This window comes from Gavia stellata, chromosome 4 (genome assembly GCF_030936135.1).
Source record: "Gavia stellata isolate bGavSte3 chromosome 4, bGavSte3.hap2, whole genome shotgun sequence".
Lineage (NCBI taxonomy): Eukaryota > Metazoa > Chordata > Aves > Gaviiformes > Gaviidae > Gavia > Gavia stellata.
Window position 1 is genome coordinate 71,030,412 of NC_082597.1, and position 13,965 is coordinate 71,044,376.

Here is a 13,965-nt window from a genome sequence, read left to right on the forward strand (position 1 = left end):
CACTTTTTCTCATGTTTTGTGGACTCCTTTAGAAGTGGGGAGAGATCCCACCTGGTGTTTTGATGGATGCTGTTTCAATGGATTAATACCAAATAACTCAAGTACAAAGAAGTGATGGGAACTGAGGAAAAAACAGCCGCCTCACAGAAAGAGCTTTTTACTTCTATAGGTTCAAAAGTGGCGACCCAGCATTAGGTTAGTAAGAAGGGTTATACGTACCTCCAAGGCAGATTTCTGTACCGTAATTTGGCTGTAGACTCTAGACCCTTCTGGGCAAACAGTCCTCAGTTCCTCTTTATTGAGGGAGAAAAGCTGAGCACCCGTCAGCACACCAAGGCTGTTCACAGTCCTGGGGTCACACCAAGGGAACAAACAAGAAATAAGCAAAAATACACTAGCCAAAGGAGAGAAGTAGGTTGTCTTCATAGATCTATAACCACATTGATATATATTGATAGCTATATTATATACACATATATACATAAATACATATGTGTATATATATGTAAAAAAAATTTCTTTTTCCAAGGGTGCAGCTGACATGTCTTGATTTTCAGAAGGCCGCTTGATTTTAAAAAGTGGGCAGACCACATCCTAATTACTGACAGGAAAATAACTTTAAGAAGTTTTCTTACATTTGCCTTCAAACTTACACAGGGTTGAATCCTTTGGACTGCAACCACGCTTTCACATCCTCAGGCGAAGAGTCGTAAGTGATGTTAACTACCGGGATGTTTGGTCGTGGCACGTGGAACTTCCTCTGGGCAGCGCTCCGGCCGATGGTGAGCCGGTGAACAAGTTCATCCTGCACCTCCTCCATCTGTGATTTCCTGCCTAGAGAGAGATGCCACACAGGAGTTATTCTCAAGGTTACTTTATCAAAGTCAAGTCATTTCTTATACTCCACTTTAAAAATATATATATACTCCACTTACAAAATAGCCCCAGGTTGAAAGTGGTGAAGTATCTCTAGTAAAATGTTTGAGGCATTCAGGCCCTATTGTGCCGGGTTTTTTCCCCCCAGAGTATGAATCAGAAGCCAAAAAGATATGTGCTCAGTGATATGTGAAGGTCTGAGACGGGCTATACAAGTAAAGCCTTTAGGCAATGTTATCAAAGCGCGCACCAGTTATTTTCCCAAACAGGAAGAGTGCGAGAAAATTGCTATTTTCTTTCTATTTACACAGATTTTGAAAGACTTATGTTTTGTCTAGACCAAGACTATATCAAAAGATAAATGTTTAGCTGTTAGATAAACAGATTCTTACTGTTGTTAGATGCATTATCATAAATAAACAAGATACCCCTGTGTGAAGCAGGTGCTACATCGCGTGTTCTCTGCAGGGTTCAGGTGGGTACTGGGCAGGAGGTGTACGGGCAGGGTTGCCCATTACCTTTGCAGAGGCAGCTATTCTGCGAGGACTGTGAGGTACCTGAAGCCTACTAGCTGGGCTTGAGCGACAGCTCCCAGGAGGGCACAGGAGCTCTCCTGCTTGGCCCAGGGCATCAGTGGAGCCTGACAGGGCAAGAGATGTCTTGTAACCACTTAGTCTACAGCAACCCTTCACACCTCACACCCTGTACCTGAAGCCAGCATGGTCTTCACATTTTCCATCTGTAATGGATAGAGAAGGCCATCGCGGATTCAGGGAAACACACCTGCTACAGCATGCAAAGTCCTTCTTACATGGAAATAAAATGATCATTTTTGTGTGTGTGTGTGCGCAAAATTCACCCTTGCTTTCCACATCTTTTATAACTGCTTGGGTTTCTGTTTTTATTTAAGTAACAAACTGCCCAAAACAGGACAAAGGCAGAAGCTGGCCCCACTGTTTCTTTGGGAAACAGCAGTGAAGCCTGTTCTTCCTGCCAGGCTGCTCTCCATTTAGAATTTCCAGCCAACCAGTCTGATATGCAAAAATATTAAAAAGGTCCCAGAACCTTCCTGAGTTCGGCGCTTAGGTGAGAGCTTGTCTACCACCAGGCAATGTCAAAGCAGGCTCCACCAACTGAGTGTTGTTATCTAAGCAGGCATGCTTCCCATCCACCGGGGACAGGGGGAAAAAGAAGCCCTTCTGCAAGAAAGGATTACACTCGGTGCCAGTTTTTACCTCAGGTGGAAGTGGCATTTTCTGATAAGGCAGGGAGGCAGAGGATGGGAAAAGCTGTCAGCTCTTGAACTGCAAAAAGCTCATTATTTTAACAGCTATTACTTTAAAAGCTATAGCAAATGCTTGCCTACAAGTTTCAGTTATTTTTAAGCCAAGCAATCACATTGCTTAAAGTGCATTTAGGACAGAAATTATTGACTAAATAAGTTCTCCTAACCTGACTTGCTTTTCAATCAATACAGAGTAGGAGCCTGAGCATCAGTTATATTTACAAAGTGACCTTAATCAGAACTTTTCAAGACTGCCACACACTGCTGGATGCAGGTTATCATGTTTTTTTCCAGCTAAAGGGCTAGGAGGATGAGAGAACGTACTCCGTAAGACAAGGACATGAAAGTTTGCTCAGTGACCTGCCAGCTAGTGTTGCTTTGACCAAGCTAAGGGGACCTGATTATAAGACAAGTCTCCAACACTATTACAACATGGTTCCCATGCATCAGCCAGACCTGTAAGTCTTCTTGCAAGCCTTGAATACATGCTTCAGAATGGTGCAAATACCCTAGAAATATGGACGACCATGGATAGAAGTGTAAAAACAGCCTAACTGATTTTAAAAGCAATTTAAATTGTAATGCAGCAGTGAGTTCAGGTGGAAAACATACATTAGCCAGAATACCAGCATGGGCATTTACAGTGTTGAAAACCACTGACCAAAGATCCCAAACAGTCATAAAAGGAAAGGATTTAGGACTGGGACAAGTGCGGAAGTGTTTTGTCCCTACTTACCACTGTGATTAGCAAGGGTCAGAACACACATACACAGAAAATGTGTATTTTAAACATAGGGTTAAAGCTAAATATTTCATAAACATTTATCTGAAACACAAGGTTTTAAGGAATTTAAGGATTTAGCAAAACACACAGGAATGGGAGAAATACTTTTTTTCCCCGCTTCTTAGACAAACTTACGATCCACAGGAACTTGCTTCTGCTTCTGGGTGTCTCGTGCAACACTACCACCGCTGTCACTAGAAGTGCTACTCTGGCGGCTGATGGTTGCTGGTGCTTTGGGCACGGGAACCGGTATAGGTGCTGGTGCACTGGGAGGGAGGGGGACAGCCACAGGGACAGGAGCGGGTGTTGGAGGTGGCGAAGGAGTAGCAGGAACTGGATCAGGTTGTTTTGCAACATAGTCCGTCCTTTGTTTCTGAAAAGATGCAGAGAGACTCACTTCGACAACAAAACTTGGACAAGATATCAGACAAACTCAGGTTTCTGCAGAAAATGCTGGGATGCTTTGCACCAACTGATTTCATTTATTACACAGAGACATCTTACTTGCCAGATACAGTTCCAAAATTTGCCAAAACTTGATTTGGCATCAGTGTTTGGAATCAATTTCCTTCTCTGTTGGACACAAAATTCACAGCAATGGCATCATCTGAAACATGTTTCTTTCTTTCAAACAGATGAGTTCTATAACTGAAATTGGTTTTAAATCCCAAACTTCTACTACCTGGCATTTTTTAACAGCTTCCAAAATTTTTGAATTGTTGGACTTTATCAGTGTAAAACTGTATATTGTAGGGATGTTATGTAAAAAATAACGAAAAATGAATGTATCCAGCCACACCTAAGCCTGACTAATGTTTTAACTTACAAACGTCACTGAGGTTGGGATAACACATTGTTTCTTGAACTGCAGGGAATAATTTCTTTTCTTCTTCTTTGCCTTTAGAATGGCAGCAGTTACAGGAAGACCCATGTGTTTTCCCAAAGCAATCCCAATGACAGACAAGCTCAGAAGCTCATAAGCAACCTATGCTACCCTTTTCTTTCAAACAGTTCCAACTCCACAGCTCACTCTTAACAGTGCTCCCTCTCCGCAGTTTTGGACTAACACAGCTGGTAAGTTTAATATTAAAGTTTGTTTGCTCAATAGGGATGCCTCATTTCTTAGTTATGAGAAGTCTGCTTACTTTGGTATGAAAATAGATAAGTAAATTCCCCAGGTTGATTGCTCCTTCCTGAAATACATTTCTCTATTTCCTTGGAGGCAGAGGGTTTATGGCAGATCAAGCAGGGAAATATTTGTAGGAGCCATACATTAGAATCTGAGCAGCAGATCACTGCCCTGACAACAATCAAACTGTCATTAAATGTCAGCAACTGCCCTTGTACAGGAGTCCCCAACTCAGTACGTCTAACTGATGGACAGGGCATTTTGTAGTGAATATAAACTGGGTCCATTACAGCTAAGCTATACTGAGTTACAACAGCAGAAAATTTATCCCACCAGCTTCTATGGCCAGTCAATTATGCCTAGGAAAGAAGTCTTTTGTTTCCCTTAGATAATTTTTTGCTTAAATTGTAGTAGTCAGCTACTGAAGCAAACATATAGTCTTACAATACATTCCCATTAAACCATTTTGTTTTTTCTTCCTTAGCATTTAGTTGTTCAAAGGCATTAATCTCAATTATTTTGTGTCCACCTTGTGCAGTGCATTGTGGGGAGATTAAAAAAATAAAAGAAAATCATATGATTGACTTTTCTGTATTCTACTACTTCAATGTTAAGACAAAAAATGCTTTTCTAAATGTCAAATGCCAAGAAAAGTGAAATGCATAATATAAAAGAGAACAGGCAGAATAATGTATATTTAAGAAACCTGTCCTTTGGTGGAAAGAGAGTGCCCTACTAGGTATATAGTAAATATACCGTAATTTATGATATGTAGAAGTACTATGGTAGATCCAAAATCTTGTTAACGAATTTAAAAATTTCACAGATATTAAAATGTTCTAATGATATTCAGATATTTTTTAAATCTGCTAGACTGTTATCCCCACAATGTACCCTCATGTGTGCCCCGACCTTCTAAAACAACATGCAAGGAAAAAGGAGGGCTTTTTTTAGGGTAGAGAGGAATCATTACAAACCAAGGCATCAACTGCACATCACCACCATCATAATCCAGACAAACTAATAGCTAAACACTACATGTAGCTCTCAATGGATGCTACTGATGTAGTTTCAAAATCATGTTGTACTGCAATCACAAGCCTCATCAAAACAACTTGCTGGAGTGAAAATAAAAATTAAACTGGAAGCATCACTCAAATTCTAAATTTACAGATGAAACCACATTGAAATACACTTCACATTTTGTTGAATAGTGCCCAAAAGCCAATTATACATTCGAATCACATTTAAAGTTTCTTTTTTTAACAATTTTTTTTTAACTCCAGATCTTCTGAGGACATCCACATATTCATCCCATCACTCCTATTCATTGCTACAAACAGAACAAGCATGCACTATGGAATTTGGTAACTACATAGTCCAAAAGAGTAATTTTTGAGGTTTAATATCAGAAGAGTGATTTTTTTTACCTCTGAAAGCTCTCCCAGCAATTGCTGTGAGGAAAACAGTATAAATCACATCAAATAGTATTGTCAGAAAGGTAAAAAGTAACTGCCTCACACAACACTCCTGAAATTTCATACACATTAGCAATTTAAAACAAAGTAACATCAGCGCTAATAAAGTGCTCTTCTTACTCACTAAGCAACTCACGTAGTGAGTTATTCTCATTTTCTTCTTTTGAATAATGAACAGAGTGTTGGCTACAAAACATAGATATGTGACGCCATATAAGCAATGAGCTTTTTTCAAAGCACATACCCAGACAGAAACTTAGAAAGAGGCTTAATAAAAAACAAAACCCAAACAAACAACTAACAATGGAATGAAGATCATAAGGTGAATGTAGAGAACACTTGCAACTGTAGAACAACAAGAATTAAGTCACAGCAGGTATTAAAAATGAAACTTATTTTAGCTTAAGAAACGTTGGCTAGCTTAGAAAATGAGGTAAAGGTCGCTGCTGACAGACATGTACTCACTAATTTGCTGACAGCCATCAGAATATGGAACAATTCTGGGGTTTTTTTTCCTTCTTCCTCAGATTTTTTCCTTTTAAGAATAAACTTGCAATCCTCAACTCATGTAATTGGAACAAATCCTTTAAATTATTTGAAACAGTGACGATATGCACTCATTAAAAATCTTGATATATCAGAAAAGCTTGCTGGGACTAGATCTTTTTTTCTTTTTTTTTTTTTTGCCAGAAAATCATTGTTTTTACAGGAAAAAAACAGAGGTCCCAAAGCTTTTTTTCAACACACTACAGGCTGCATCTTGTCAAAAATCAAGATTCATTATGATCTGATCTATTTTTAATGCAAGCGAAATAATAAGTTTGAGTAAAAGTTCTAATGGTATCAACCCTAATTCTTGATCTGTAAAAAAACTGGGAACAACATATTTTCAAGTACATTTTGGCATCAAAACCAGGGAATATGTGTATTCAAACTATGGCAAATATAGACTTAGCATTGAAGAGGCAATGGATACAACCATAACCAGCATTAGTGCTGGGAAATGCTCTCATTAAGTTAACACAAACATGGAGCTTCCTATTTACTTTCTTTCTGAATATTTTAGTGCCACATTCCAGTTTGCACAGTGACAGAAATTCACCAGGAGGGCTGCAGAGCATTCAGCGTCCGTTCTGTCAACAGCATCGTGGTTTGGACGTTTTCTTGAGACTCATTTTAAGAAAGAAGAGAGGACTAACTACTTGTCTTCACCCAAAAGGGACAATGAGGTACCCAAGACTGGTGGAGCAATTTCAAGCAACATCTTTCGCCAGTTTCCTTTGCTGAGCTCAGCTATTATGCAGAGTCAAACAGCTGCCTATTAAAATCCCATGACTAGACACTTAACTAGCTTTTTGCAAGGTATAAAGAAGTTATGTTTTTATTGTATTTACAAACCCTCCTTACTAGAATCTTGCCAGAAAGCAAGAAGTACATTAGGATGGAAGAAAGAGAAAATTAGAGAGAATTTACTTATTCAAATTGCTATTTGCTAGGATTAGTGCCCATTTCTTAAAAAAAAAAAAAAAAAAAAATGGACAAACTGGAGCCTTTTAATTCCTATCATTAATCAAATCCTTTTTACAACTACTCAGTACATTTTTGTATAGTAAGTGGCATTCCATAATTAGGGATTGGATCAATGTTCAATTGGTCAGAAAACAACTTTTTTTTTTAAAGCCATCAAAAAGTCTTGGCCCGATGGCAACTTTAAAGAGCATTTGATTTGAAATGAGGTAAAAGAGACACTGGCTCTTGGTCCAAAATTATGACATCTCTTTGGCCACTGCAAAATGAACACCTGACAACTGCATTGCTTCATTATCAAACACTTCATGATCTGCAGGAAAGACAGCAGCAGGCAAAAGTGAGTATGACACTGTGACACTAACTTGGAGCACAAATGCTGTGCTTGAGGGGAAACAACTTCCCACAGAGATATTTTAAGTGAGCTGCTAAACAAAGAGACTTGTAAGAAAGGTTTTGATGGTAGATCTCCAAGAAACGCAAAGGACACATGTCCCAAGTGAGGCGGAGACTTTTGTCTTGGTGTTTACATACCATAAACAAGCCTCTTAGATATACTGTCACACTTCCGTGGACAGTCACGTTTTTTTAAAATAAGACTACAGGACTGCATTTGGCTTAACATTTACTCTCTGTGCCTCAGGATTTCATATACATCACTGATAATATAACTGTCTCACCTTACAAAGGGTGTCATGAGATCAATTAACATGCCCACCAAGACACACACCTCTATCCCAATTATGTTCCTCAAATTTCTTTTTCAAGAGCATTAAAGAAAGACAATAAAATGCACAGTAAAGAGGAAATATTATGATTAATTATCTTCTAGGTTCACCAGCAATACTTGTACAAAAGAGGAAATCAGAGTGCTTGGGAAACTGTTTATGTTCACACATAATGGGATGGTGAAGTACTACTGCTGGTTCACAATAAAAAGGCACACTAAATGACCAACACCACAGGAAACTCTGATAAACAATAATTAACATTAAAATATAAACAATCAGCAAAATGCTCTCCTAAATGTACAAAACTACCAAAAAAGCAAAAATACTGTTTTCCCGGAACTAATTCAACCAACCAGAAGAAAGACAGTGTTACAGCCTCTGACTCACAAAGATGATAAAATAAGTAGGATATTGCTTGCAATGTTCTTGCAAGTATCATCTTAGACAATTCAGCGCTTTCATGTAACTACCTGGGACCTGGATCCTGAAAGGGATTGAGAGAAAATTCAGGATCTAATCTAGTGTGTGGATTCAGAGGTCACTAGGAGAGGGAACAGAGTGAGAGTAAAATAAACTTTGCAGTTCTGAGAATAATTGTGATAATGAGACATCCAGCTCTCAGAGAAAGGGTGTCCGTCTGTAGAATAATTGAATGAAAAAATTCATCTCTTTCAATGGAATCCTTAATCCTTCCTAATAATCTGGAAACATCCTTTGGTCAGCTGTGTTTTGAAGGCCATTAGTCTGTAAAGAAATATGCTAACCTTCTACCTAACATTTATCTGTGGCTACCGCAGCAGGCAAACTACTTTGAAATCAGTCTTTCAAAAACCAAAGACAACTTAGGAGACGGGCAAAGACGCACAGCACCAGGCACTGAGCCTGCTCATGTTCAGGGTCTGGCAAAGGCACTGATAGGATCCACTTCAATTTCCTACTCTGCCCACAAGTTCTGTTTGACCTTGGGCAAGGCAGTCATCCCTTCAATGCCTCATTTCTCTCTGAAATAGCAGCAATGTCTCATAGCGCTGTTACGAAATTAAATAGGGTTATGCAAACAGATCCCAAATGAACCATGTATCTGTCACAGGGACAGACAAATGAGCATGCTCAGGAGTGCTAAAATTATAACAATCACCATAAAGTTAAGAACAACATTACAGACACGTCTTGGTAAAGACTCCCTCTATCCTGTTTAATTCATTATATTCCTAAATAATTTCACAGTATTTTAAGCTCACATTTGAATATCAGAAAGCTGTAGGGAACAACCTTCCAGAGGGCAAAGAAACAAAATTATCTTAAATGTTGTTCTCTAACCCTAATTTTCATAGGTCCATGGAGAGTACTTTGTGAAAATGATTATTTTATTATTTCTCATATCATGTCATTATTTCAAATAGAAAACTTCAAAACCTGCAGTGCATTACAAAGAATAGCGTAAGAACCCCTACTCAAAACTGTACTCAGTCTGCTCAGGATTTCTTGGCAAATTCCAAACACACAAAATGACATGCACCTGAAGGAAAAAAAAGCCAGATCTGCTTTGAAAAGCACTCTAGATGCATGCTTCATCTCACAGACAGGCAAAAAACATAATCAATTTAGAATGAGCTCATACGTTATAGGCAAACAGTTAGGGATAGGAAAAAACTCAGAAATGGTCTGATTCAAGCCCACCAAGCTCAAGACAGGTCTACTACATTATTGTGCCAGAAATAGCATAGGACTTGATTCTCAAGAGACTTTCTCTATCCATGGCAATACTGGAAATACTGCAAAAGCTGCAGCTTTCACGATAGATGGCTGTGTACACAGAATCCGGCACACTGACATCGTCGATTGGGACTTTTGGATGACTCTGCAGCAGGTAACATTACAGCATTTCTCATTTTTCAGTCATCAGCTGGAGTGCTTAGGCACAAGGAATGAATATTAGATTAAATTAAATTAAATTAAAGTTCAAGTTCCAATAGAAGTTTGGTCTGCATTTGGACTGAAAAAGTCTGATTCGGAGGCAGGCCCAGTATTTCTGCTTAATCCAAACTTGTTTGCCTAATTTTTCAAAATCATTAGATATAAAAGGGAAGAAACAGGTCTTAGAAAATACAACCTCTTATTTTACAAGCCTCCGGCCCACTTAAATGTTGTCTAAAAATACACATTACAACTTTATCTTGTATATCCTTACTGAGGTGGACAATTGCACTGACGTAAGATTTTTTTTTTTTTTTACTATTTTACCCTCTAATTCTGTTCAACCTATAAAGGAAACAACAACAAAAAAATCTTAATTCCACACCACAACATGAAAGAAAGAAAAACAGAATTAGGTCAGGAGAACAGAGTGCTATTGATGCACAGACATAGTAATTGAAAAATATTTGCTTTGTGAATTCAAAGGCAAAGACGCCTATTTTTTATGACTCCAAAATTACAATAATTAAATAAATTCAAGACTAATATAAAGACACACAAAGACAGAAAATAAAAAGAAAAGCTAGCGTTCACTCTCCTAGGAGAAACAAAGATGACCCTACCTTAAATAATTCAAACTCCTTCTTTGGCATCAACAGCTACCAATCCGCAAAGGATATTTGCAATTAAAATAAATGCATACACATCCATTAGGATTGAAATTACCACCTCTAAGCAAATAAGCAGAAAAAAAACCCTTAAAGGAAAAGATTTTGCTGTATCTCTATCAACTTTATCCTCATGTTAGACTCTATGCAGTACAGAAATCAGCCTCAGTCTGTAAAAAAAATACAAATCTTTTGACATATCAGTGGAACATGCAGATATTTTAGCTTTCCTGTGAATCTCCTCCACACACACATGCACACTTCAAAAGAAGTTTCACCCCCAAGGAATGGACGGTACCTGGATGGTGCGGGTATATGCAGGCTCTGACCATCCTAGACTACCTTCTTGATTCCTCAGAGGGTCCAAAATGTTGTTTGGCACAAAGCCTGTGCTCCCACTTTTGTTCTGAACCTTCCACCACTGCTTTCTGTCATCCAGAATCTGAAATAATTTGGTAAATTAATTACATAATTTTTATGACTTTCCTCCTGCCAGTACTTAGACCCGTGCATCGTTTCAAAACAAAACCATAACTTTGCCAGGTTCTACAATTGTCAACAGATCTTACACAGATGTCCCTAAGAAACCCCTGTAGGCTTCCTAGATTATCACCATCACTAATCCTACGTGGTAATACTGCACTTTTCAAAACGTTGCTCTCAAGATAAAATATGGAAGAAAACTCTGTAAACTCAGACATGTGCTGGACAACACAGTGGAATGAAAATCAAATAGCTGCACAGAGAGGCTGGCAACTAGACACCCTACATGCTGTTGACAAAAGGAGTAAGTAACTACTAATAACCCAAGGAAAAGTGCATCATTCTAGGAGCGCACAAATTTGGAGAGAGAGCACATCTGAGTAAACAGGGAACTGGAGCAGGATGCCCAGAAGACTGACATCTGACGACCTGCCGTGCAATCTCATACACAACATTTTCTCTCTTTGTTGCTCCCTCCCTTCCAAATGTGAGTAGTTTTCAGGGTACGAACTCTTCCAGGAAAGGACAGTCTTTCACTGTGCCCTATGCGTACACAGATAGTGTTTCCCAGAGGTAGCTATTTAAATACTACCAAATGAGGCCTTCAAAAGCAACACTAGAGAAGACACAAATATATTTCAAGCTTGGATCTCTACAGCAACAATTCATAAGTCAGCGCAGAATCTCCGTTTATCTTGTCTACAATGCAATAGAAATTAATTGAACTTTCCATATTAAGGGAGATAAATCAAAGACATTGAAGTAATCATTAAGGACAACCACACTGCCCACAGCAAAGGTAGCCTCAGCTCTGAGTAGTACCAGAAAATCATGTTTTCTCTTTGCAAAAAAAATTACCTCTACGATCTCTTCTTTCATGACGGAAAGCTCACTATTGTTTCTCGCCACAAATTCATACTTGCATTTGGCATATTTCTTGGTCTGTGCTTTACTGTGTGCTTCATAGTTTCTGCAAAGCAAAGATCAGACTATTGTTCAGTGAGAAATTCAAGCAAATAAAAACAGACAAAATGCCCTCTTCCAACAGCGTGCAAAACTTTTAAACAAAAAAACTGCATCATAACATGATGCTGCTGTAGAAGTACCTATTCATAACACTGATTTAAGTGCAAAAAAAAAAAAAAAAGAAACAAAAGAAAGAAGTGGTTGACCTACTAGGACCTCAAGAACTAGTAATCTTTATCGGCTTACTGCTTGCAGGGTGTATAACAACTTAGATTAGCAGGTGCCATTGTGTTAAAATAAACATGTAGACTATATTTAGTCTGTTTTCCTACAGTAGGTTAGACAGTCATTTGCCATATAAACAAATGACTATACCTAGTATATAATTGATTTCTTGTGCTTTGTATGAAACTGTATTTCTAATGTTCATCATAAATTGTTTCAAATACATAAAAGATTAATAAAGTTTTGCCGTCAACACCAATGGAATTAAACTCTAAAAAATGCTCGCCTACTGTAGATCAGTTTTCTTAACTGACCATAAGATACCATCCACTCTATCAATCTCAAGTTACTGGATAATTAAAAATGAAAAATAACTTCTTGGCAGTTACAAACAGGGTTCATTGTAGAACAAGGCATACCACAGTTAAACTCTGTGTCTGTCTGTTTCCATGAGGAAAGACCTGTTGAGAATACCTTTGGGTAAGAAGCTACTAGTTTCTTTGACGTAGTATCTCTTCAAGGTGTGAAGCCGCCCAGCCCCCTCAAAACAGGTCCAAAAGAAACAGTAACCCCATTCACTTATTGCAAATTACACCCAACAACCCAAATCCATACCAGGTAGTAAAGTTAAAACAAAAAAAAAATCCAAACAGATAATGAAAACATGAAGCAATCAATGGCTTGAAATGCTGCATACAACACCACAGCGCAGGGATACAAATGCAGGTGGCTGTTGATGTTGGTGCTGTGTAACTGTGGGTCCCAGGTGTGCCTGAGCAATCCAGTAGTTACCTAGCTATTGCATGGCTGTGGAGAACTGTCTCACTTGACTTGAAGAGCAGAACAAAGGAAGAGTCATGTTTAAATTGAAAGATTATTTTGAAAGAAAGACAAAACACTGAGAGTGTCTAAGGAGAGAGTGAAAAACATGGGATGAACCCCAGCCTGCAGAATAGCTGTCATGAGCCTGAAAGATGTGCGAGTAATCCCAATTTTTTCTGCCACCCACTCAAAATTCATATAATTTTGAACTCCTTTCTTACTATTTCAGGGATATGACTAATGTACCTCTGAAAGTACTTTTACTTTTAGTCTGCCTTTCCAAACTCATTTCACTGAGTTTTCCTACCTTGTCCACACCTGACAATTCTGATCGCTTCAAAAAACGTAACTCAGGAAGAATTCTAAAAAATGCTTACATTTCAGTTTTACTCCACTCTGTTGCAATCAACAGCAACATCCCCAGAACATGGTCCAGTCAGTGACTGTACGCTTCTGAAGAGAGCATAATTCTTCACACCCAGCTTAATGAGCCAAACAGTTTACTCAGGGCACAAATGTTCTCAACGCTTCTCTCCATCCATCCTCTGCTGTGTTTTCTCACTGCCTATCAGACATACTCTAACTGCAGCCCTCTGCTCCCCTGTGCACACTGCTCAAGAGCCTATTCCACAAATGACAGCGCAAAACCAAACTACACAGCATACTACTGTGAAACACTATACAACTTGCTGAAAAACTATTCAGTACTTGTTCAGCATCAGAGGGAGTCCCCGATATAGCTCATGTCACAATGAAAGTTTAAGATCCTGATGCTTAGTTTACATCACCCAAGGAAAGCGCACCTTACTGGAGGTCCTGGCATGTTGGAATAAGGCTCGCTGAAGTTCCCTGTGATTAAAATTTCCCTGGACAAGGTGTAACCTACCTGTCCCTCAGAAGGTAGTGAGTGGCTCAGTCACTGCCTTCAGACCGCTCATCAGGAATGCCAGCTTTGAACAAGGACCAGCAAATGATGTCTGAAAGGGTCAGCTTGAATTTCTCACTCTCTCCCTCAAACCCACTCCTCAACCTCCTTCTTCACAGATGCTTTAAAATTTACCTTTAAACGGTTGA

The 13,965-nt window shown here is 38.8% G+C and overlaps 1 protein-coding gene across 1 annotated transcript in view; it reads right to left on the minus strand.

Moving 5' to 3' along the window:
* The window catches only part of EPS8 (epidermal growth factor receptor pathway substrate 8), a 136,013-nt gene that overhangs the window by 5,987 nt on the left and 116,061 nt on the right, over positions 1-13,965 (minus strand). Inside the window, exons 17-22 of the mRNA XM_059816288.1 lie at positions 11,737-11,848; positions 10,694-10,837; positions 10,351-10,386; positions 3,081-3,318; positions 654-834; positions 220-349 (exon numbers count right to left, since the gene is read on the minus strand). Coding sequence (XP_059672271.1) covers positions 220-349; positions 654-834; positions 3,081-3,318; positions 10,351-10,386; positions 10,694-10,837; positions 11,737-11,848 — 841 coding nt within the window. The remainder of the gene's footprint in view (positions 1-219; positions 350-653; positions 835-3,080; positions 3,319-10,350; positions 10,387-10,693; positions 10,838-11,736; positions 11,849-13,965) is intronic.